This window comes from Rhinolophus ferrumequinum, chromosome 3 (assembly GCF_004115265.2).
Source record: "Rhinolophus ferrumequinum isolate MPI-CBG mRhiFer1 chromosome 3, mRhiFer1_v1.p, whole genome shotgun sequence".
Taxonomy (NCBI): domain Eukaryota; kingdom Metazoa; phylum Chordata; class Mammalia; order Chiroptera; family Rhinolophidae; genus Rhinolophus; species Rhinolophus ferrumequinum.
Window position 1 is genome coordinate 63,134,877 of NC_046286.1, and position 26,862 is coordinate 63,161,738.

A 26,862-nucleotide genomic window follows, 5' to 3' on the forward strand; every position below is an offset into this window, starting at 1 on the left:
GATGTACAATGGAGGGGAAGTAAGATTTACACTTTCAAAATATGACTATAGATCTTACATTTCACTATGACTAGTGTGTATTACTCACTGCTTATAAGTCTATTGGTAGACTTTTTAAAACTTGAATTGGGTTTTAAGTGTGTAATTAATGGACTGTCAAAAGGAAGCTTGTTATGGGTCTTTTTGTAAAGCAAGTTTGATTTTTAAAAATCTGACTTTTCTTTCTTTGGATATTTTTACAACAAAGAACTCTACCTGAATTGATTTATTGCTAACAGTTGTCAGTTGCTTTACTTAAGTTAATCAAATTCCTGCTTAAATATATCGGCAACCAAAACTAAATGAAAAAGCCTAAATGATTGAATTCGGAAGGCAAAAGATGGTATATAGTAAATGGTGAATGGACTTTGAGTATGTGATGATATTGGTTTCTTTCTAAAGAAAATCTTAAAGGAGTAAGTGGTTTAAATTATTTAAATTGATTTTATAAGAAGAATCAGAATATGATTATGTTCTCTTGATAGGAACACTATTACTTGTTTTTTTCTTTTAGTTAGAATTTAAAAGAAGTGCTTTTGAATAAAATTTCAATAATAAATTGGAAGACTAAAATTGAACATCTTATCCTAATGTGGCAGCTAACTGCAATAAATGTTATATTATGAAAAAATACTGGCAAATAAATATTCAGGTTATTTACAAAATTGCTTTCATTGTAGGCTTGGGGTTTTTTTTTACAGTCATTTGTTGAGGGGATCATGAAAATAAAAATACAGGGTTTATTTAACCTAAGATTCTATCTCTTCCATGCACTACTTATCGAGGGCTTGTATTAGTTTGTGGCACCATGATGCTTTTAGTTGAGTGACCACTCTGTAGCAATGTTATAGAATCTGTAACATTCTGTACTTTGTCAATCCAGTGTTGATATGACAGCTTTTCTTACACTTGAAATTGTGACATTTCTTGTCTTTGATCTCCCATATCTGGAGGTGATATTTCATTGGCCATGATGAATCTCAGACCTCTAAAGCTCAAAATGGCTATGGAAACAGTGGTCATGTTGCAAAGGTGGTTAAATTCCTCCTCTTGACCCCCTCCACCATTTCTTACACTATAATCTTGGAACTGTGATTTAGAATAAGGGTTGGCAAATATACCTTCTGTGGGCCAAATCCCTGTTTGTGGGAGGCCCACGAGCTAAGAATGGTTTTTGTATTTTTAAAAGTTTTTTTTTTTTTTTAAGAAAGCATATAAAAAGCCTAAAATATTTACTGTCTGGCCTTTTGCAGATAATTTGACAACCCTTGCTCTAGAATTTTAACAAGTAAAAACTGGACTTTATGGAGAAGAACAGCAGAGATGAGTACTATATATATGTGAAAGGTAGTTTATGGAAAGCTTTGGAGTGTTAATTATAACATGAGAATATAAAAAAAAATTTAAGAAATCATTTTCACTTATTTAGACATTTAAAAAACATTTTCGAAAGTACCTTTGGTACTTTCACATATGACAAGTCATGTGGCCCTTGCAGATTTTTGCAGGAGGTGTTACTGTCCCTGATTTACACATGATAGAAGATTCTCAGAAAGGTTGACCAGACCCCATAGCTCTGCTGGAATTCGTGGTCTTTCTGGTGCATCCTCCACATGGGGAATGGATAGGCAAGTAGGTAGTTGTTTCCCCACTTGCTTCTATTGAAACACCGGAATGAATGATAACCAAACCATGGCCTGTACCTCAGGGAGTCTTGAAACCAATAAAGAAAAGTTGAGGATTATAGTTGATTCATCTATTCTTTAATGTTTGTCATTAACTTAAGAAACTTTTCCAACTAGACTAGAACACACTGAATCTAATTTTTGAGCTGAAATCGGGAATCTCAGTAAACTGAATCAACCTATAGGAGGTAGAGAGCATGCACATCAGTATAGAAGGAGCTGTTTCCACTCCTCTCAAATCTGTAATGGAAGGAAGGCAGTAACTTGGAAAGCCAAATGGGGAGATATTTCTTATTGGTAGGAACAACATTGATCTGTCAGTCAGCCCTTGCTGGCTGTACAAAGTGGAACTAGTCACAGCTGAGTGGCATGGAGATTCTAGGGCGAGATTTATGTGTGGCGGAAGTTTGTAATGCAAAGTAGATATGTGCATTGTAAACTCATGAGTTCAATTTAAACATCTCAAAACACTGTATTGATTAATTCGTGTAGGTGCCCTATATATATTAAATGTATGCCAAGATGTACCATTGATGATAGCAATGTTTCATGAGTAAAGGCATTTGTTTAGCAAATGAAATACTTGCTGTGCTATTCCAAAATAACTGCATACATAGCTGAAAATTGGTCTCACTTCATTAACCCAATAGTTTTTACATATTTTTAGTCTTGAACTTACATCTTTTCCCTATGAAGCCTGAATCAGAAAATTTAAAGTAAAAAGGTAGAAAAAAATTTCTTTTCCTCTGTTTATTCCTACATAGTTCATTAAGTCTTCATTCCACTGGGGAAAAAAAAATAAAACTTTTTTAGTTCAGAGGTACAGTTCTTAAATTTCTTATATTTATTCATTGATTGAATGGGATTTCTTTGGTTTTACAGGAATTCTTTTCAAAGAAGTCAGATTGTTCTTTATTCATGTTTGGCTCCCACAATAAGAAGCGGCCAAATAATCTAGTAATAGGTAAGTATCATTTACTTTTTAATATTTTTACTTATAGAGTCACTTTTGTGACTCAGATTAATTTATGGTGTTGAGGATTCGGGAATAACTAGTAAGTTCTAAACTAGTATTTTTATTTCCCTTGTGAGTTTGAATAAAATTTTTTATCAGTCTTCAGGTAAAGAATGAGCATGTAACTATTACCTCAAGTTGTAGATATTTTTCTAATATAAAACATATATCCTAAATCATCATTAGAGTTAGAAAATAACAAAGTAGCATTCCTACCTGCATAAATTAACCCTTCCCTAATAAATACCTGTATAATGAATACATTTGGCAGCCCTTGCCTGGGTGCGTTGAGACTTGGTCTGGCATGCTCACGGACTTAGGTAAGAAGCCCTTTACCCTCGATGGGCCTTTATTTACTTTTCTCTAAAATAAGGGAGTTTGGCTAAATGATCTCTAAAATCCTTTCCAGGACCAATATCACAACCATTTATTCTAGGTAGAGTTGAAAATTTAAGAGGAAACATTTGAGGGGCATAAGGAAAAAGAAAAGAGGCAAATAATAGGACATTTTGAACATGGGTACATATAAGGCGGCTATTTTGGGAAAAATAAATGCTTAAAAGAAAATGTATTTTTCTTCTAGGTCGTATGTATGACTACCATGTGCTGGATATGATTGAATTAGGTATCGAGAAGTTTGTCTCTCTAAAAGATATTAAGGTAAGATACTGATCCTAAAAATAAAAAGCATTTTGTAATGTACTCTTGGGTTATAGTGACATCTTGTGGTACAGAGTGGTGATACAGTTTTGTAGCTACAAGAATTACAGCAAATGCGGAATTACTCCTTTTCTCAGCCTCCTAAAAAAAGGGACGTCACTTTCAGGTTTCCTGTGGGTTTGAAAAAAGGCTCCTATCAGATCCCCACTTAGCTACACCAGTTTTCTCAGATACAGTGTAGAAAAATAGCCTGAGATTGGATTTAGACACAAAGCATTTGGTTTTGAGGCCTGTATGGCCGTTTAGATGAGATTTGTGACCTGAAAAGTCAGTTACTTCCCTGACTCTCAATTGCAATCAAGTATTAAATAGGTATAACAACATCAAATGAGATAATATATGTGAAAATGCTTATCAATGAATAATGTATTGGAAGGTGTTTTGTAAAGTGTGTAAACTGTGATTCTTTATTATGGTGGAAGCCATCATGTTATTAGTTTCTCTTTGCGGCTGTGCACACATCCCTAGGGTAGTAGCATACCCCCATTTCACCTTTACCACTGTTGCTAGCTGGGTCACCAGTTAGTGGGTGTGAGCACTAGCTGATAACTAGCTGATACAGGCATCCCATGTCCTCTACTCTTTCTATAATACTTCACTTCCAAAGCAAAGAAATGCTTCTGTCACGGTGCAGCTGGTAAGCCGGATGACAAAACCATTATTGTTTGTCAGATTTCATTCTGTCCAAGAATCATTTAAACTGAATACTAAATTTTCATTCATGGAGCATAACCATAACTATAAAATTCATTAATTGATAAATACGCTTACATTGGCTATCCCTGCATAGACTATTAGTCAGCCCTTCACTTTTTACCCCATTATTTGGTTATGAGCTTGTATTTTTAATTTGTTTTGGAGTTACATGTTTTGTTACACTTTTTCTTCATATTTATTTCCTCTTTACTCTGCCTCCTCATTTTTAAGACATCTCCACGAGGTACTTCTTTTCTCACTTGCCTACTTTTATTGCCAAATCTCATTCATCTGTTAACTCTTAAGCAACATTAGTTTAGACTCTACCAGGACATTGAGTGATTATTCCAGAAACCTATTTTTTAAGATAGCCAAATATGTAGAGATCGTTTTTTTGTATAAAATAAACCTTAATGAATGAGATAATTAAGGCTAGTTGATTTATTTTAGATAGTATAAAATATATTGCAATGGCTGGGATATTTTATTTGAAAAGTTTGCATATCATTTATAAGAATTCCTGTCCTTTTTTTCTTTATTCATAAGGTTAGCTCAAGGACTTCATAATTATAATATTTTTATTTTTTTGTTAAAGATTTTATTGGGGAAGGGGAACAGGACCTTTTATTGGGTTATTGGGGAACAGTGTGTATTTCCAGGACTTTATTGGGGAACAGTGTGTTTTTACCAGGACCCATCAGCTCCAAGTCAAGTTGTTATCCTTTCAATCTTAGCTGTGGAGGGCTCAGCTCAGCTCCAAGTCCACTTGCTGTTGTTTGATCTTAGTTGCAGGGGGCGCAGCCCACCATCCCTTGCAGGAGTTGAACTGGCAACCTTGTGGTTGAGAGCACGTGCTCCAACCAACAGCCATCTGGCCACCCAGGAGCTCAGTGGCAGCTCAGCAGCAGCTTGTTGTCTTCATTCCTGTTGCAGAGGGCGCAGCCGGCTGGCCCATGTTGGAATCTAACCGGCAACTGAGCTCTAACCAACGGAGCCGTGCTCTAACCAACTTTGCTCACGCTCTAACCAACTGAGCCACCCATCTGCCAATGTAATATTTTTAGTATATTATAGTATTTGTATGGTATTATAAATTTTTAATGCCTTCCAGACTATTGGAATAAAACTTATCTGCTGTAGTTTCTTTTAGTTTAGGGTTTTCATGTTATGAAAAATATCAGTGATCTACATGTTAAGCACTATTTCACATAAATTGTTTATATTTTTATGATATTTTTACGGAGCCATGACTTAAAATAATATTTTTTATTACTATACATTGTAGTTAGGATGGTTTAAAAGCCAAAGTTATAGTTGATGTTACCTTCTTTATCTTACCTACGGTATGTATTAGGTTGGTACAAAAGTAATTGCAGTTTAAAAGGTTAAAAATAATTGCAAAATCCGCAATTACTTTTGCACGAACCTAATACTTAAAATAACCCCCATAGACCTAGGGGTAGCAGTAGGAGGGTCACGTAGGACAGATGGAACACATTGGGTCTGGCAAGTCTATTTAGGCCCTTGATCAGACAGATCTTAGGCACGTCTTCTAAGTATAGACAGTTAAGGTTCAGGGTCTGGAAGCAGAGAATGTCAACAGGAAAGTGGTCATGGTCAACAGGGAAGCAACAGGTGACCTCTGGTCCTAGAGCAAGGGGGTTTGTTTTTTCCTTCCTTCCTTCCTTCCTTCCTTCCTTCCTTCCTTCCTTCCTTCCTTCCTCCCTCCCTCCCTCCCTCCCTCCCTCCCTTTCTCCCTTCCTCCCTTCCTCCCTTCCTTCCTTCCTTCCTTCCATTAGATTTGGACAATCCTTGATTGATGTCAGATCAGAGGTACTAGGTTCAATGGGAAGTTCAGACCAACAACTTCATTTACCTTTCTCCATAAATTAATTCTTCAGTTAAAGAATTGTTTTTCATTTTATTTTCTTTCATTTTGGTGGCTTTTGAATTTAAATCCTCTTACTACATCACATTCTTGTTGGTATAGAAAATCTAGACTGGACAAAATACTTTTTATAATAAGAGCTTCAACCCTGCTGAGTGAGGATTAGCCCATACTTTCTATTAGCCCATACTTTCATATAGCTTGTATAAAGTTATATTGCTTCTCATGTGAATGTCTAGTTTAATTTAGCTTTCACTTAAAAATACTGTTTATGTGATACAGTAGGAAAGGCACAGTGGTATAAATAATTCAAAGAACTTAATTTTGACTCTGGGATGCTGGCTATTGAAGGGCTATGTTTATATTGTAGCAAGTTTAGCTTATAATTTTACTCTTTGCATAGAATAATATTAAAAAGTAGATGACGTCCTTCTTTGACCACTTACTTATTTGACAATGTGAGGGAGAGGAGCAGAAAATTATTTTTAGTATAAAAATCTGTAAATTTAAACATGACAACTCTGGTTTTAAGTCTAAACTCAGTATTTGTTAGTCATAGTTTTAGGACGCTTAAGAAAATCTTAAAATGAATTGTTACATAAATACTGAGTACTTTAAAATCAGCATGTAAACAGTGTAGACTTGATTAATTATATAATTACATATATTTTTCATTTCATAGAATAGTAAATGTCCTGAGGGAACAAAACCCATGTTAATATTTGCTGGTGATGATTTTGATGTAACAGAAGACTACAGGAGGCTAAAAAGTCTTCTCATCGGTAAGTATTTTAATGCTTATCTGCAAGGTAGCTCAGGTAGGCAATCTAAGACTGTCATTAGTGGCACTTGGCCACTTCACTCTAGGTATACAGCTTTTTCTTTTTGATCTCTTTTTTCCTTTTCATTGTTCCTCACTAGCAGGGGTGAATTAAAAGGATGTTATTCTCTGTAGATGATTATTGTGTTTTGATGCTATAATAACTTTGGTATCAACTTATATAGCATTTTACACTTTATAAAATGCTTGCTCTCTTCTGCCATTACCGACATCATTAAATTAAATTTAAAAAATTGAAAAGTTAAATTTTTAAGATTGTTAATACATCATTCACTTCGAACTCAAAAACCTCTATGTACTAGATTTTCTTAGTCTGATACTCAAGGTTTTTTACACTATAACTTGCTTTTTTGATCTCCCCCAATTTCTTTCTTCCCTTTTCCATTAGAAGTGGCTTATTGAAAATATATATTATGCCTATTCCTATTATTGTCTTTTCTGATTTCATTCTTATTCATCTGTCTTTTTTCATTCTTGTAAATTTTGTTTCTTTCCCAGGAAAGCCTCAGTGACCTCCCTAGCTCCTTGTATTTTATTCATTATCCTCATCCTAAGTGCCAGGCATGTACTAGGTTCTTTATATATATTGCTTAATTCTCAGTAACCTTGTAAGGTTGTTTTATAGATGACTTATTCTTAGTAAACTACACTAGTTCCTAATGATTTATGTAATGACTACATCCTTTTCTATGTATTTACAAGTCACCATAAAATCCAATATACAGTTGTCATTATCTGGGATTGACATTAATTTTACCAATTTTAAACCACTTTTTCTCCTCGTTTTTGAAAGGCTGGCATTATTGTTCTCTATGATTTCTTAAGTGTTATTAATACTTAATCTTTAATCATATCTGCCAGCTCTTTTCTGTCTGAATAGAAATTTGGTTAGTCTCTAGAGATGTGAACACTTCTGATACTCAGCAGCATTATCTGAAGTTTAGATAATTTATTCCATTTGAGCTTTTCATGCACCATTCTTACAAGCTAGGCCACACACTTTTTTGATTGTCCTCCTTTCGAATTTTTATATGCTTTGCTCTAGATCACTTTTGAAAAGTTGGTGGGGTATATGTTATAAATAAATTGTATACATGCTCTCTAGAAATCTGAGTCAACCAAAAAAGGTTTGTGGACAGACACATTGGTTTCATTTTTCCTTCTAGGATTATTTATGTTCTTATCATTGGGATTACAATCTTCAAAACTTCTCATTTCTCTTATTAATAATGGCTATTTAAAAAACAACAAAACAACAACTAAGTACCATTATAACCTGTTTAGTCTTTTCTAAAGCTCTTGAGTTTGGTGAGCCAGAATCGAAATCCAGAGCCTGAGCTTTTCTGCCTCTACTCCCCATCGTGCCTGTGGTGAACAGTTCCCTTGCAGAGTCTTTGCTACATGTTCTTACCTGTATTTTTCATGAATCAAAAAAACAAAAATCATGTGAAAGAGTGACCAACATTTCTTTGTTTCAATATACACATTCCAAAATATCAAAGGTGTTTTTCCTATTATTTCTACTCCCTTGGCCTAGATTTCCTGCCTTTTAACCCTCAGTTTTTCTAATCGATTCTTAATTGTCCGTGAGGGTAGTACTGTAATTTGTTATAACAGAGAGGGCTTTTGTTTGCTTTTGTTTAAATGGTTTTTATAAGAACTCTCTTATTTGTGCTTCCACTAGATGGCAGAACAACCACATAATGCAGTGATGAGGGGGAGGGAGTGAAAACCATAAAGGAATCTGGGGGAAGAAGAAGGAAACCAGTAAATACCTATGTTTAGGTTTAGTCCACCCTAATTTTTATGGTTACTTTTTTATATACTATTCTTTGCATATAAAGATGATGATAAATCAAGTAATAGGTCACTTTTATTAAATGTTCCTTTAAGGCTTACCTTAAATTTAACTAGGTTACTTCTTTGCCTTTACCTACATCAGTGGTCATTGTTTTAATTTTTTTTAACCTTTGTCGTTTCCTAATTCTTATTCTACTTGAAAAATACATAATAATAGAAATCACTCATAGATTAGGTCAGGTAATTTATTAAATTTAATCCTTTCTACAGCTCTACAAAGGTCATTGTATCAGTCTACTGAAGCTTCCATAACAAAATACCATAGACTGGGAGGCTTAAACAACAGAAATTTATTTTCTCCCAGTTTTAATGGCTAGAAGTTCAAGATCAAAGTTTCTGGTGTGGACTCTCTTTTCGGCTTCTTCCTATATACTCACATAGCTTTTCCTTTGTGTGTGCGGGGGAGGAAGGGCGAGAGGGAGAGAGACAGAGGAGTGTGCCAGCTTTCTGGTGTCTCTTATAAGGACACCAATCCTGTGGGATCAGGGCCCCACCCTTATAACCTCATTTAACCTTAATACTTCTTAGAGGCCCCATCTCCAAATGTAGCCACACTAGGGGTTAGGGCTTTAACCTATAAATTTTGGAGGGACACAAACATTCAGGTCATTACAGTAATATGATTCCTATGTTGTGGATGAAGAAATTCAGACCAGTTAACTTACTGTCCAGCGTGAAGAGCTAAAAGTGGTAGAATCAGGATCTGATCTAGTGTCTGACTCCAGAACCCCCGGTCTTTCCCTTCAACACCTTGGTCAGTCTCCTGTGTCTGTTGCCAGTGTATTTACTCATGGGCACAGCCACATTTGAGCTCTTATTTTTGCTTGAAATTGATCCATTGCAAAAATGTCCAAACTGGGGCTTTCCTTGACTATAACGAATTTGTCCTCTACCTCTTCCACCTCTTTAGTTCTGTGTAACCGGATTTTTATCCTTATTCCCATATTCATAGTATGTCCCATTTTACCTCTGCCCATTGTAGGGTCAACCTTTTCCTCATTGTTCTGAGGTCTGATACACTTTAATCCATCACCCCTTTGATGTTTCAGACTCCTCTTATACTTACTATTGCTCCAATCCTTCAATCAGCTATTTCTCTAAGGAGCCCTATGGTTTTTTTTAAGTGAGAAATTATTTTAGAAATCGCAGTCTAGCCTTTTACCAGGCCTGGGGCACTGTCCTTACCCATGGCGGGACACCTGGCTTCCGACTTCTCCTTCTTGTCCCCACCAAGTGGTGGAGGTGATGGGCCAGGAGGGCTCGAGCTGGGCTGGCTTGGCCCTCGAACCTGGTTGAGCTTCCAGGGCCCTCCGGGCAGCTCAGGAATTGGGCTGGGGCTTGGTCCTGGCACTGAGGTGTGGGGGATTCCCTCGTGCCCTCCGCCCCCGTATGAGTTCTGCCAGGGGATGGCCCAAGTTAGCCTGGAGACCCCTCAGCCTGAGGGCAGTGCGGGAGCTGGAGTGGAGAGCAGTTCCTAAAGGACCTCCTCTGAGCCCTGCACTGCCCCTCCTGGGACAGTGAAGCTGGTCCAGGAGAAGCTGGAGCAGAACCGCAAGGAGGAAGACATGAAAGCTCTGCAGAAAGGCCTCGAGCAGTTTACCAAGTTCCTGATGCAGAAGAAACTCACCTTGGGGTACACCCAGGCCGATGTGGGGCTCACCCTGGGGGTTCTCTTTGGGAAGGTGTTCAGCCAAATGACCATCTGCCGCCTCCAGGCTCTGCAGCTCAGCTTGAAGAACATGTGTAAGCTGCGGCCCTTGCTGCAGAAGTGGGTGGAGGAAGCTGACGACGAGAATCTGCAGGAGATATGCAAAGAAGGGACCCTGGTGTAGGCCCGAAAGAGAAAGCGGACGAGCATCAAGAGCTGAGTGAGGGGCAACCTGGAGAGCATGTTCCTGCAGTGCCAGACGCCCACCCTGCAGCAGATCAGCCATATTGCCTAGCAGCTTGGGCTTAAGAAGGACGTGGTCCAAGTGTAGTTCTGTAACCATTCCCAGAAGGGCAAACGATCAGGCAGTGACTGTTCTTAACAACAGGATTTTGAGGCTTCTGGACCTCCTTTCTCAGGGGAACCAGTGTCCTTCCTCTGGTGGAGAGCCCCATTTTGGTACTGGAGGCTATGTGGGCCCTCACTTCACTACGTTGTACTCCTCGGTCCTTTCCCTGAGGGTGAAGCCTTTCCCTCTGTGTCTGTCACCACTCTGGGCTCTCCCATGCATTCAAATTGAGGTGCTTGCCCTTTCCTGGAAAGGGGAGAGCCAGGGAGAGAACCCTGAGGATTGTACTAGGGCTTGGAGGTCAAGTTCTTCATTCTCTAAGGAATTGGCAACACAAAGGGTGTGGGGGCAGGGAGTTTGGGGAAACTGGTTGGAGGGAAAGTGAAGTTCAGTGATGCTCTTGGTTTTAATCCCTACATCACACATTACTTTGATCTTAAAGAAACCTGGGACACAGAAAAAAAAAGAGAAATCGTAGTCTAGGTGTTATGGATTGTCATTGACCTCTTTCATCAATTACAAAAATCGAGGTTCTCAATGACTGCAACATAATTATGCATTTAATTTATACTGTACTATGCATACAAGAGTCTTCGAATGAAATACCAGTATTACACTGATGATATGAATATTGAGTGCAGTTGAAGGTTTTTCGCTTTTTGGTTTTTTTTTTACAGTTATGTTTGTCTATAAGATACATCCTATTGGGAAGACGTGGTGAAATTACAGTGTTTTGAAGTCACTTGAAATAGTTCTTTTCTATATGATTATGCCTGCAACTCAATACACAGGTTCATTTTGTTGTCAGTTTTTATCGGTTACTTAAAATTTTTTATCTTAAATTGTTTTTAAAACAACTTTTGAGGTATAATTTACATACAATTAAGAACAGATATTTAAAGTTTTAAAATTTGATGGATTTTGACATATGTATACATCCGTGAAAACTTCACTGCAATCAAGATACAGATCCTTTCCATCACCTCCCCAAATTTCCCTGTGCCGCTTTACAGTCCATCCTTTTTATCTGTTCTAAACAAACATTGATCTACGTTCTGTCGTTATAGATTAGTTTGTGTTTTCTAGAATTTTAGATAACTAGAATCATACAGTGTGTACTTTTGTTGGCCCGGCATCTTTCACCCAATTTATTTTGAGATTCAGCCATGCTGTTGTGTGTATCAGTGATCATTTCTTTTTATTGCCGAGCAGTATTCCATTTATAGTTATTCCACAATTTGTTTATCCCTTCATCTGTTATGGACATTTAGGTTGATTTCAGCTTTTGGCTGTTAGAAATAGAGCTGCTATGAACATTTGTATACAAATTTTTGAGAGGGCATTGTTTTCATTTCTAGTGGGTAAATATCTAGGAATGGAATAGTAGAGTCATTTGACGAGTGTATGAGTATGTTTAACCTTTTAAGAAGCTACCAGACTTCTCTCCAACGTGGTTGTCCCATTTTATGTTCCCGCCAACAGTGTATGAGAGCGCCAGTTGCTCCACCCCCTTGCCAATATTCGGTAGACCATTCCTTTTAATTCTAGTTATTTTTATGGGTATTGTATATTGATAGTAGTGTGTTTCTAAAGTCAGAATTACAGAGTAAAATAGTTGTATCCTCGCAGTTTTAATTTGCATTTTCTAATGACTAATGATGTTGAATATCTTTTCATGTGCTTATTGGCCATTCATACATCTTTGGTGAAGTATCTATTCAAATCTTTGCCTGATTTTTTTATTTGGTCATTTGTCTTCTTACTATTGAAGAATAAGGGGTGTATGTGTGTGTGTGTGTGTGAGAAGTCCTTGTCTCTTTGTCTGATATATAGTCTTTGAATGTTTCCTCCCACTCTTTGACTTGCCTTTCTGTTTTAATGATATCTTTCAAAGAGCAGAAGTATTTCATTTTTGTGAAGTCTCTTTCATCCATTTTTTCTCTAATGGTATGTTCTTACTGTGTTTTGTTTAAGAAACCTTTGCTTATCCCAACATCACAAAGATTCTTATATTTCCTTCTTGAGGTCTTAATAGTTTTAGGTTTTCCATTTAGGTTTATGATATCTTTTGAGTTAATTTTTGTGTGTGGTGTGTAAGTATCGATGTTCTTAAAACTTTCTACCTTCGTTTCTATTTTCCTTTTCATTCTTCAAAGCTTATGGAGAAAGCACATATGCCTATAAGGTGTGCACTACAGAAACTATTTCAGGGGAGACTGGAATGTACGTATCTTGTTCCCGAGAACGACCCTGACTTCAGTAATGCCCCCACAACAATTAGTGGGGCTTTATTAACTTGACCACTGAAGGAGAGTCAGGTTTTAGCAAAATCATAGGAAAGCTTGTCATTAATTATGATCAAAATTTAAATCAGAATGCCTTGAAGAAGTACATATTTGGTTTATAAAAATATTCCTGAGGCATTTTTGTTTGGTGGAGTAGGGAAGGGTGGTATATACATGTGCGTGCACACTTGTGTCTGTTTTATGGGTGTTAGTGCTGTGATTTTCTTTTAGTTAACCACAAGAAAGAAAAAGCAAACAACAAAAGATGTGTATGTCCATGCACGTAGAGATAATTCCCATCTTATGAGCTAATGGGAAGAGGGAAGAAAAATGCTGGGTGACTACAGATTGAGACAGGATGAGATTGCCTGTTTACTCCACCTTCTGCCTTAGGGCAGCTCTTCTTAAATATTTAAGTTGGATAAACTTATGTATAAATTTTTCTTGGCTAAGTGTTATTCGTGTTTCCATTTATCCTTCTTGGAGTTCAGTCCTCTTAACTGTAAAATGAAGGGACCAAACTTGATCATTGTGTTCTAAACTTCATTCATGTGCTACCTTCATAACTAGCCAAGTTCGTATAGTATTCAGTGTTGTACACTGGGGATTTTACTTTAAACTAACTTCCCTTTTTAAAAGGAAACTTTACTATGTAGGGTGTCAGATGGGTACTACACTTATCGGGGGGATTACTTCATAGATATGTAAATGCCTAACCACTGTTCTGTACACCTGAAACTAATATAAAATAATATTGAATGTCAACTATAATTATATATACATATATATACATATGTGGTCACAGGATGTAAAGTACAGCATAGGGAATATAGTCAATGGTATTGTAATAGCTATGTATGGTGTCAGATGGGTAGTAGACTTGGGGTTATTTTGTGGGGATTGTGAATGTCTAATTGTTACGTTGTTTTGTACACCTGAAACTAGTAATAAAATTAAAAAACAGAAAAAAGTAAAAGGAAACTTTATGTCCCTACTGTGAGTGAAAACTGGTATTTGATAAAATAAATAATACATAGCAAATTATATCTGCCTGTATATAATTTAAAATCATCTCATGTGGTATGATTATTACACTGTGGGAAAACAACCTGTTCACTGAATCATCTTGATGGTTCTCTTCTGGTTTTAACAATTTAGTTTGTTATCCTTTGCTCATGTAATTGTGATTTCTTGTTAGAATTTTCTTGTCTGTGGCCTCTGCCATAAAGCAAAGGCTAATTTGGTTTAATAGTCAAAGGTTGAACAGCCACTTTTATAGAAATTTACCATCTTAACCTACCTGTCCTAATAGATTAAAATTTTATGCCTTGATTTACATTTTTGAAAAAGTTGATATCCATGGTAAATATGGTACAGTTCTATGGTGAGCATTGGCTTAGAGGGAGAACTTCAAAAGTGAAAAATTAAAATGTCTCAGTGAACTAAACACAGAAAATAGAGTCATGAGATTAGCAGGGGATTGGATGGGACAGTCAGACATTTTTCGGGGATTAGTTTGGTGCTGCCTGCCTTATCCTTTAGATAAGTATTGGTTCAAAAGGGGACATTTAGAATGTAGCTCTTCGTAACTGAACTTTAAAAGCATGCTTGTATTTTTTTTTAACAATCTAACATATGCTTTTAGATTTCTTCAGAGGCCCCACGGTATCAAATATCCGCCTGGCTGGTTTAGAGTACGTTCTGCACTTCACTGCCCTGAATGGGAAGATTTACTTTCGAAGCTATAAGTAAGTGCATTTCTTAGCATGTTCTTGTTAATCCATGTGGTTGGCATTTTAGTGCGACTGTTCTCTAGAGCTCAAACTTAGAATTGATGTCTGGCCAAAAGTTTGTATGGAGTTTGCAGAATAGCAGTGATACAGCAGCTCTGTGCTGCTCTCAAGTCTGTCTCTCATTCCCCTGCTACCGTCTGCGTCTGAAACCCTACTTTTCCAGGGCCCCCGAGCATGTAATGTGCACCCCCTCTTAGTGAGCTTAGAACACTAATTCAGTCTTGACTCCCCCCCACATTTATGCTGTATCTTCTTAGTTTTCTTGACTGGATTTAGAGCACCACGCCACAAGACTTCGGCTAGCCAAAGCAAATCTCAAAATCCTGAGTGTAAAAAATAGAACCCGAGAGGAATAAGAAGATTCAGTAGATAGAGTCATTTTACCATCTTCAGCCTATGCCTTCTGCCCCTACCTGCACCACAATATAAATCCTAACAGGCTATTGTTTTGTGTTAAAAAGCGTAATGACATGCTACAATTGTGCCTTTGAGGTAAGCATGACTTTTCTTACCTAAAGTAAGGTTTTGGCACTGGTTGATACAGCCCACACTTTCCTAGAGAACACATTGACTTGGACAAACTGCCTTCCTTTGAACCTTGAATTCAGGCTGATGTTTACTTTGAGCTGTGGCACCGCCTGAGAGCCAGACAGCTCAGTGTGGAAAGCGTCTTCTGTGTAATAGTGCTGCTTCTGCAACCATTTGTGGACTTCATTTCTTCTGTGGTTTTTAATTTTTTTTCTTCATAATGGAATAATACTTGGTTGACCAGCTTATGTCCAGTGAGCATCCAAATGAAACTAAATATTCACCTCCTTTGTGAATAATTTGCATCTTTGTCTCAACTGTATTGAGTCAGACATACTCAGTTCTTTTTACTATATGCTAATACCACCGCTATGGTTTTCTATTTTCCTCGTTTAATAATAATAGAAATCAAAACGCAATAAAAAAGTCACATGACTATAAGATGTAATTAGGGATTTTATAATCATTTTTAGCTCTTTGAGATTTAAACACCCTTAAGTCTGTTGTTTGAATTTCCCAACTTGATTTTGGGGCTTTCAAAAATATATTTTATTCTAAAGTTGGTAACTCCTATTTAGAGAACAAGAAACAAAAGATGAATAATTGCTAACATAAATTTTTTTTTTTGAAAACTTGTTTTAAACAGGGAGACCCTGGGGATACAAATGAAATGGATAATAACAATAACCTAAAACTTTTATGGTGAACAATTTCAAAGAAAGTATCAGAACTTGTAGTGAGAGTTAAGAAAGTTTAATTTGAGGAAAAAAAAAAAGAAGCACAGAGAAAACAAAACAAAATGGACAGAAAATTAGCAAATCAGACTTCATAGATAAATTAGCAGTATAACTATACACATCCATCCACTTAACTTTAAGAATACGAGGTATGATCAAAAAATATGGTGAATGTTTAAATTTAAAAATTGTTACAGTAAAAGACGCATTGCCATTAATCCCCCTCAAAATACTCCCTCTCACTTTGAACACACTTACCTCATCATTCTTGCTGCTTTCTGAAGCAGTTCTGGGAGTTCTCTTTCATGAGTGTCTATTTCATCCTCCATCATGACAACGCTCCATGTCACACCTTGCTTCTGTTATATGGCAATTTCTGTCAAGTAAAAACATTACAGTGTGTCCTCATCCACCTTATTCACCGGATCTGGCACCATGTGACTTCTGGCCCTTCCCCAAAGTCTAAATGACCATGAAAGGAAAAAACATTTTAAATTGATTCAGGACATCGAGGCAGCCACCACAGCACTACTAAAGACACTCACGAAAGAGGACTTCCAGAACTGCTTCAGAAAGTGGCATGAATGATGGGATAAGTGTATTTGGAGTGAGGGGGATTAATGGCAGTGTGTCTTTTACTGTAGTCTTTTTTTTTAAATTGAAACATTCACTGTATTTCTTGATCACATCTTGTATAATTGCTAGAGTCACCATTAGGTTAGCTTGGCAGTTCCTATAATGAAAAAAAAAGTTGGAATTTTTAAAATTAGAGACCCTAGTGTAGAGTTTTAAAGATGTTTCATATATGCCTTATAATGCCTGTTAGCTGTTGAAAACAAACTGCTCCTAGGAACAAGCCACTAAACACGTGGATCAGCTTAGCCTCCAGGGACTTTGCCGGGCTTGGTAGGGGAAGAAAGAGGTAGTCCCAGGAGTGAGCTTCATCTCTGAGCCCAGTGAGCTGTCTCTGGCTGGGGTTTGCCACATGATAGGGACAGTTCACTGAGGGTGTCCGTTTTTCATTTGCAAAGTGTAAATACCATTTAGGTAATTCTGAGGTCCCTCTGAGATTGATCCTTCGTAAGAGGGAGAAGGGTGCCGCTAGAGGTGGGAATATGACAAACTTAGAATTGGATTTTTTTGCCTCGTTTAACTGGGTATAAATGACAGCGTTTGACTTAGCGTAGCTCCTCAGACATTTGTGCAGCCTGCACTATCATGTCTTGCCCTCTTTCTTTTACTGTGAATCAGCCCTTAAGCAGTTGGTAAAAGGTAACAGGTAATATTCACACACATTATTTATGAAGGTTAGTAAGGCTTATAAAATGGTTTTGAGGTTGGATGAAAGGAATTTTGTACATGAAATTATATTAATACAACCTTTGACCTGACCTTCTAGGGGAAACCAGTGTTACTGATTTCTTTCTGTATAATTTATAGTAATTAATTCCTTATATATGAATGACAATTTGCATTCTTTGGAGAACTTTATTCACTACAGGTCTAGAGCCTTTAATAGGAAACAAAATCTTTAATAACTGTATGTCTTTGCAATGGCATTGGTTAAGTTTTAGGGGCAGAAATATGCAAAACAAAGTGTTAGCACTCTTTTAAAAGCAAACACAACCTACTAGGAAAGGAGTTTAAATAATGAGAATAGAATGTCAGCAGAAGAAAGGAATAAGGAAGGGAGAAAAGTAAGGAAATTACAATTTGAACAAGAGTGGTAATGCCAGTCTTTCTCAAGAAATATGCAAATAATATTTAAAAAGTATATAGAGAGTTGCTGGGCCGACTGATGGTAACTGGGCTGAGAGGCTGTTCGCAGAGCGGGTTGAAGATAAATGCCAAAGGACTTGGATCTCAGCTAAAGGGCAGTATTCCTGTTACTGAACTTTCAGCAAGTGGACCTTTTGAAAGTCATGATCTTCTTCGAAAAGGTTTTTCTTGTGTGAAAAATGAACTCTTGCCCAGTCATCCTCTTGAATTATCAGAAAAAAATTTCCAGCTCAACCAAGATAAAATGAATTTTTCCACACTGAGAAACATCCAGGGTCTGTTTGCTCCACTCAAGTTGCAAATGGAATTCAAGGTGGTGCAGCAGGTTCAGCGTCTTCCATTTTTTCCAAGCTCAAACCTTTCACTGGATATTTTGAGGGGTAATGATGAGACTATTGGATTTGAAGATATTCTTAATGACCCGTCACAAAGTGAACTAATGGGAGAACCACACTTGATGGTGTAATATAAACTCGGTTTACTGTAATGCAGTGTGCTGTCCGTGAAAACAGAGGGGCTACATCTTGTTTATAGTCGTCTTTTTACTATAATTTTATGTACATAACACAGGATTGTTGCCTAAATAATATCTGATTATTTGAAAGTATTTGGGTCTTTGGTTTATGGCCATGCGACAGTTGAAAACACTAGAGATGATTTTAAAACTCCTGGTTTATATTAAAACAATAGCCTATGTTTTTTTAAAAAAAAAAGTCTATAGAAATTACCAATTAATATATCTAATAGCCTGAGTCCATTTGAGAGGGAAGGAACTGGGTTCTGTTTGTCTTTGTGTCCCTGCATCTGGTGCCATGTTCTCTTGCAGAAAGGAGTGTTACTTTTGATACAGAGCTTATAGGGAAAACAGAATAAACAAAACAAACAAAACTGGCCCGGTGGGGCTCAGGCGGTTGGAGCTCCGTGCTCCTAACGCCAAAGACTGCGGGTTTCAATTCCCACATGGACGAGTGGGCTCTCAACCACAAGGTTGCCGGTTCATACCTCGACTCCCTCAAGGGATGGTGGGCTCCGCCCCCTGCAGCTAAGATTGAACAGGTACCTTGAGCTGAGATGCCGCTGAGCTCCCCGGATGGCTCGGTTGGAACGCATCCTTTCATTCACGAGGTTGCCGGTTTGACTCCCGCAAGGGATGATGGTCTGCGCTCCCTGCAACTAACAACGGCAACTGGACCTGGAGCTGAGCTGCACCCTCCACAACTAAGATTGAAAGGACAACAACTTGACTTGGAAAAAGCCCTGGAAGTACACACTGTTCCCCACTAAAGTCCTGTAAAAAAAAAAAAAAAACTTAAAAAAAAAACCCAAACAAAATGAATTTGAAGTTAGGATTTGAGATAGAGATTAGGAATATGATGTAAAAGTTCTGGGCAGTAGATATTTGGTTGGAGCTAGGAAATCCTGGAATTAAATGTGTACAGTAGTCCCCCCTTTTCCGTGGGGCATATGTTCCAAGACCCCCAGTGGGTGCCTATAACTGAGAATAGTACCAAACCCTAATCAAGTTCTTCGACTTGTCAGTTTCTTCATCGGCAGATGTAGCCTCTCCAGTAATTTTTGTGTTTTCAGCCCAAGCCATTTCTTGAATCTATAACCATCCTTTACTTACGGTAAATGGCGTGGTGTCACTTGTTTTAGTAGATCTCTTACTGAAGTCTTCATTATAGGCTCAATGCTTTCTTGTGTAACACTTTGCTGGCAATCAGAACACATTTTCTGTTCATGTCTTCCACACACAAATTACTATCTTTTTCCATCTTAACTAAGCACTTACCATGCACTGTGGCTGTAAATGTGTTAGATAAGACAGCAAAACTAGCACAGATCTTTTTTCTTCTTTATAATTTCACGGATAGAAGATTTGTTCTTACCGTAGATCTTAGCAACCTCAGCATATGATTTTTAGTTGAGAACTTTTCACCTTTTCACTTAAAGGAAGCACTTGATGGTTTCTCTTTGGCATATCTGAGTTTCCAGCATCATTACTCTTGCACTTTGGGGCCATTATTAAGTAAAATGAGGGTTACTTGAACACACACACTGTAATACCTTGACAGTCGACCTGATAACTGAGACAGCTACTGTGTGACTAATGGGTGGGGAGTGTGTACAGCATGGAGACGCTGGGCAAAGGGATCATTCATATCCTGGGCAGGACAGAGTGGGACAGCGTGAGCTTTCATCATGCTACTCAGAACAACATTCAATTTAAAATTTATGAATTGTTTATTTCTAGAATTTTCCATTTAATATTTTTGGACCATTGTGGACCACAGGTAACTGAAACTGTGGAAAGCAATTGCATCTTTAAAAAGAAAAGTTGCAGTGTGTATAATGGGATAAAAATGAAAGGAATGGTTTTAATTTGTTTGTTTCTAATGAGTTTGATGTTTAATAATCTCTTCCTTTTGCTTAGCATGATCATAAATATCATTTATAAATTCTCTATTAATATAGTTCCTCTGAGAAAGAGTAAAGAGGTCGATATTTAAAGGATTAACAAGTGATAATTTTAGGTTCTAAATATCACTATTAAAAGCTTAATAAAGAGGATGATAGGCCCATCACCAGAAACCATGTGCAGAGAACTGAAAACTAGAGAACGTTTTGTTCTATTTCTATCATTTTGATGTCAGTAAACATACTCAGTGAAGTAATTAAAACTAGGCTATTTACATAGACAGTATGGCACCATAACTTAGTTCTTCGATGAATAATAGCAACATATGTTGTTATTCGAAAATAAGCTTAATTATATATGCTACTAAAAAATTACTTTGTTAGGAGGACACTTCTGTAACTAAAAAGGTGCTTTAAAGGAGTTTTGCCATATGTAGTGGTGTTGGGTGATCTGAATCCATCAGGCATGCTGTGATCGGTCCTGGATTAACCAGTTTTCATTTAGTTGAAAATGAACATTTTAAGCAGTAGAAAATTTTTTGATTGAAATTTTATATATAATTTCCCTGATTTCGTAAGTAGTCAACTGAACACACTTTTTATTGATGTGATCATCAAGAAAGGAATTTTGCTATGAGTTCAGCGTTATAAATATCATTTATTTGGAGGCATTGAAAAAGTGGATGCAAATACAGAAGTATGTGCGATATGACATAGTCAAATAAATGGTCATTGCCCCCATATGTTTTGAATAGCTCTTCGGGAAGATACCCTGAACCAGTCAACTTTAGCTTCTAAAACTATTTTCCCCCTCAGTGAGTCTGAGGCAGGCATTCTCTCTCAGGTCTCTTCTCCTGGAACCATGTGAAGAGAGTGGCCTTAGGACTCTCTTTTAGGTTCTTTTTCCCTGGGCTTGCTCCCTTCAAGTCCCATACTAATATTTGTTTTATCTTTTTTTTCCATTTAACTCATTTTATTTAATTAATTAATTTTTTAAAGGAGGGCACAGCTCACAGTTGCCCATGCAGGGATCGAACCGGCAACCTTGGTGTTATCAGCAACACGCTCTAACCAACTGAGCTAACCGGTTACCCCTTGTTTTATCTTTTAAAAGTTTTTTGTTTGTTAGTTTAACACTTCTGCTCTTTACATATGCTAGACTGGTGTTTTTTTCTTTTTCTTTTTTTTGCCTTGCTCAATTGTGTATAAATTACTGTGTGTGATACAGCATATTTATCACTGTAACTCTTCCTGAACCAAGTAAATGAATGCAGCTCCTGTGGGTGGGCTGCATTGGTCGGCCATCTGTGTGTCATGCAGTGATGCACAGCACTTAGGGACTAATGGGCTGGCAATGAGCTTTTGCACACGCACTTCTTCCTGCTGTTTGCTGCTCTCTTGGGTATTCCTTACTGTGCTTCCCTCTTTTTATTCTTCTCTCATGTCATCTATTGCCTCTCACACTCCAGCTTTTGTGTGAAAAGGCTGATCTTTTATAAACATTGCTATTCAGTCAGTTATTTTTTTCCATGTGGAGATCTGGCCACTGTCACAAATTGAGTCATCTTAGACAGTCTTCAGATCTTTCAGCTATTTTTGTGGTACCTATCACTCACAAAAAGAATTTGCCAGTTTCCCCTCTTCCCATGCTATCCCTCATATTTTCAGATCCAGAGCTATTTGTTTATGTGGTATCCAGAAAGTTGTGGTTTTTGTTATATTAAGGTTTTAAATTTTATTCCAGTCTGTAGAGATTAGTAAATGTCTGTGCTGTGGATAAAAGTTGATCTTGAATGGGTCTTAGAGAAACAAGAATTTCTTAATCATGTAAACATAATGCCTCAAAGACCCAATTAAAATTGTTTTTATGCTTATGTAAATCTTAATGTAAGATGAAGAAGTCAGATCAAAAGATTCTGTTTCTTAGAAGAATTGTCTATCTCACTTGCTGTTTCTCAACAATACTGTATACTTTGATTTTTAAAACTAAGCAAACCGAAAAACACATCTGGCCTACATGTATAAAGTATTTAAGAAGCTTCGTCTTTCTAAAGATTTTTGCCATTTTATGAAACTAATTTTCTTGAACACAATTTTTTGGTGGGGGTACGATTTTGACCAAAGTCAGAGCAACATTTCTTTTTTCCTATTTCATGAAGGTTGCTGTTGAAGAAGTCTGGTTGCAGAACACCACGGATTGAATTGGAAGAGATGGGACCCTCATTGGATCTGGTTCTGAGGAGGACACATCTGGCATCAGATGACCTTTATAAGTTATCCATGAAAATGCCAAAAGCCCTCAAGGTACATGACTTGTAGATCGGTGCCATATTTATTTGTATATTCCGTTCTTTCCAAAAAGGATTTGCAGCATACATTTAAAGGACGTAAAGAGATCAATAAAATAGATAAAATTTGGCTCTCAGAGCCAAGAAAAGGAAGAAACAAATTAGCTAACCATAAAGGGTAATAAAAGAGTTGCAGAAACCAGGCATCATGTGTGGCTGAGAGCTTCCTGGCAGCCATGACTGCTAGTTTTCAGCAAAAAAGGAGAATTGTTTTGGGCTTTGTGAAGACTGGGAATTTAGAACACAGGATATGTAACTCATACTAGCATAAACTGTATTTTGACTTCTGAATGGTTTTCAAAAACAAGTAGAGATGGCATCTCTGGAATGCCAATAAAGATGGAAATGACAGTCACAATTCCTTAATCTAAACACAGGAAATTCTCTCAGTGCATGTCAAAGGTTAGTGTGGTCTATACTGTGTCTCAAAGTGTGCTCTGACAGTTTACCTGGGAATTGTTAGAAATGCTGCATCTCAGGTCCCACCCTAGACCTACTGAATTAGAATCTGCATTTTAACAAGATCCATAAGTGACTTGTATGTACACTTGAGTTTGAGAAGAAAGGTCTATAAGGGCTATGTACTCCTTCATTGAAGGGGTGCTCACTAATGGAAATTGTTAGTAAGGTAGTTGTGCACTAGATTTCCAGTTCATGACAGTAGAGACCATTAAATACATATATACATGTGTATATATATATATATATATATATATATATATATATATATATATTCTTGTTTCACAGCCAAAGAAGAAGAAAAATATCTCCCATGATACTTTTGGTACAACTTATGGAAGGATTCATATGCAGAAGCAAGACCTAAGCAAACTACAAACCAGAAAAATGAAGGGGTTGAAGAAACGACCTGCAGAAAGGATAACAGAAGACCAGGAAAAAAAACCAAAGAGAATTAAAAAAAATTGATGGAACTTAGCCAATAACTACAGTTTTATTGTAGTCTGTTAACTTAAGAGAATTATCAAAGCATCAGTCATATCTGAGTTTTTTTACAAGATTTTTTTGTATATTTTTATAACATAATTTACCTAACCTGTATGTTATACAATGAACAGTAATATACTATTATTAGGTAGAAGTTAAGCCTCTTACTTGAGACATTACACCCTGGTCTGCCATTTTCTCTCCATGATAAATTTCCCTCTGTCCACCCTTTTGCAAAATCCCCTGTCTCATTGGGTGGGTGAGTGAGGAGGGATGTCCAGAACTACCAGTGGTATCTCGGAATTTCTCAGTTACACTTTAGATACAATGAGGAAGCCATGGAAAGTAGAAATAAATGGCCCAAAGGAACTGTGTGTATACTCAGTATGACCTACCTGGAAAGTTAACCCATCTTCTAACGTAAACCTACAGCCTGGATTTATTTTTTACTTTTCAGTTATTTTGCCTGAAATTTTACCAGTTAGAGATTCATTTGATATTTTAAGCTTTTTGTCATAAAACGTAGGTCTCTAAGAGAGATCTTCACTACTTGATCATTGACATACTACTTTACTATTGATTATTTTAAGGGATTCTACTAGTAAATGGAGCCCTACCCCCTTCTCTGAGAGAAAGAAAATTTTAATAGGGGTAGAAGTAAGAAAGGTAGAGAATGAGTAGGTTTTAAGACAGGGCACTTTAGGTTACTAGGTAGGTAAAGGTTGCACAAAGGCCCTGGGTGTTTGCATACCGAGTAGGAGTAAGCAAAAGCTAAACAAACTTGTTTTGAAATTTTCTTGGAAGACTGGCCCTGTGCCTGGGAAAGTGGGAAGAAGCTTTCTACTTTCTCCTCCTGGTGGTGTATACTTGATTCCCCTACATGTAAAATGTAGGTTCCTGGATTGAGTCCCTTACAAAGAAGCTCCTTTATACAAGTGCATGCCAATTCTGTTGTAAAAGCTCAAACATACATAAATCATAATTTGTTACATGAGGTAGAAATGCCTTCTTTTCAGTTTCCTACCAAGGAGCCCCTCCATGCCTAGATGTGCATGTGTTTATGGGAGTTTGCTGGCACTAAGCAAAAACTCGAGCCTCAGTTTTACCTTCCATATCCTTTTCTTTCTCTTGTAAACCCTTAGTCTTCCCTCTCCCCATTCCTTTCCAAGTGGCTAATATTCTCCTCCATAAAAACGAGGGAGCTGGTATCACTTGTTTACACTTGTTGCTTGCTTATGCATTTGACCAAAACCCACACAGTTGTAGACCTAAAGCAGGCAATTTACATTTTATGTCTAAATGAAGAGAAGGCTGAAATGATTCATATTGTGCCATCTGCAAGTAGATGGGCAATAGGCGAGGAGAAGGCAATAGGTGACCTGTGACAGGGGCATCAAAAATGATGGATGCTGCATAGTCGTTTCCCAGTGCCGGACCCTTGACTGGTCCAGCTGAAGCTAATGGAGGCAGTGATTCAGGAGGCAAGGCAACGAGTCTCTCCAGGCACTTAAAGGAAGGACCCTGCTACACCTTGACCCTCCACCAGGAAGAACCCACCCCAGCAATGCAATCTTAATGTAAAAATAGCCACATTTTCTATATGTGGGTGTTTTTTGTTGTTGTAATCACTAACCCTCTTGTTTGAGATTTGGTAATGGATCCTTTGCCTCCTATATAATTTTTATCTCTGATGATAGAGTGTCTAGTAAGTATTTGAATCCTCTTCACTAAGACAAGTATTACGTAATGTTACTGAAATCTAAGTAAATGGCATTGTTGAAAAGTCTTTTTGTTATAGTTGTCAAACCATCTGGAACCCTTGATCTACCATTTATGTCACTCTTTTTATGGGAAGTGCATTTTAAGTGCGCTTGTCCTTGAACTTTAGAATACAACATATATAAATTAGAGAATATGTATTCATTTCAATAGAAGTGATAAATTGTCTGTCTTCAGGTTTATATAACTTTGGATTTTGGTAGACGAGGAAAGCAGGTTAGGGTTTCTTTATACCAAACTCTTTGTATTGTTTCTAGGGTGTTAGTATTAATACCAAGCTGTATATGATTTCATGAAATTTGGTTCCTTTTTATAACTTAAGTGCTGATACTTCTTTTCTTGGTATTGAACATAATCCAAAGTAGAGACGTTATTACCCAAGTCAAGAAAGGAAGGGAGAAAAGAAAGAACTAACCCCAAGTCGGTTTTCATTCACCTGATTATCTAGCTGCTTCTGATCTCTTATTTATATTTTTAGCCATTTTGCCTCCCTTCCCCCAGTGGGTACGGCCAGGAAAGGATTCAAAGAAGCTTAAAAATGGAAGAAGTTAAAACCACTGCTAAAATTTGACCAACGAGGGAAGGTTGGTTTATTTTTTAATAATGAAATTTCAGTTATTGATGCTTTGTCCATCATAAAATTAAGAGCTTGCAAAAATACATGGTCTTCATTATGTCCTAATGCACTTTTAGTAGATCACAGAAGTGGTCAAAACATCTCATAGCTGCATTGAAGGCAAATATATCCTAGCATATATACATTATAAAATTGTATAGAATATTATTCATATCCCTGGAAATAAGCTACTGTGAACAAGATAAAATGGGCTTGCTGGCTTGAGGTTTATGCTAGCTGTGAGAAGAAAGTAAACTTGCTTTTCAATGTATGTTGTTTTCCTCTCATACCAAGAATTTGAGTTCAAGTTTAAAAACAGCAAAGATGTCACTGTGTTTCCTGTACCACCCAGAGTGGGCCATGTTAGGAATTTTAACTGCCTTGGTTGAATTGGAGCCATTTAGCACTTGTTCCATTTTAAAGCCCTTTGGGAAAAAATTTTAGAATATGGCATAAATGTAAGATAGGCGTTTCTTTGTAGATAACCAACATGCATTTTAATTGTTTTTGTTCTGCTGCTTCCTTTAAACAACTTCCCTTCTCCTTTCCCCAACCCTTCTCATCCATACCCCACCCTTCACAGACACTCTGGGCGTGTTCCAAACACTGGGAGAAAGGGCTACTAAGCGGGATGGGGCCCACATGAAAGGAGGCAGATAAAGAGGAAATGGCACAGCTTTTAGTATTTAGCAGTTAGGGCTTTTGCCAAGCTACGAGCAAAGCCCCTGAGCTTTAGGTACTTTACTGGATTGAGATTGATCCTCCAGCTCAACGCTGGGTGTCTGAGGGCTCAGCTAGAAGCAGAGTGGCAGTTGCTGGCTCTGGGAGGCGTGCCCTCCCACTTAGCTGGAACCCAGGGCCGCAGAGGCACTTCCCCTGAACACCAGATTGGG

At 37.4% G+C, this 26,862-nt stretch overlaps 1 protein-coding gene and 2 pseudogenes across 1 annotated transcript in view; all 3 read left to right on the forward strand.

The window, feature by feature from the left end:
• The window catches only part of RPF2 (ribosome production factor 2 homolog), a 34,807-nt gene extending 8,332 nt beyond the window's left edge, over positions 1-26,475 (forward strand). The window contains exons 5-10 of the mRNA XM_033102541.1: positions 2,607-2,688; positions 3,323-3,399; positions 6,726-6,825; positions 14,672-14,774; positions 22,441-22,585; positions 23,377-26,475. Coding sequence (XP_032958432.1) covers positions 2,607-2,688; positions 3,323-3,399; positions 6,726-6,825; positions 14,672-14,774; positions 22,441-22,585; positions 23,377-23,556 — 687 coding nt within the window. The 3' untranslated portion in view covers positions 23,557-26,475. The remainder of the gene's footprint in view (positions 1-2,606; positions 2,689-3,322; positions 3,400-6,725; positions 6,826-14,671; positions 14,775-22,440; positions 22,586-23,376) is intronic.
• Positions 9,932-10,972, forward strand: LOC117020217 (POU domain, class 5, transcription factor 1-like; annotated as a pseudogene).
• Positions 17,883-18,350, forward strand: LOC117018263 (proteasome maturation protein-like; annotated as a pseudogene).
• Positions 26,476-26,862: the final 387 nt, after the last annotated feature.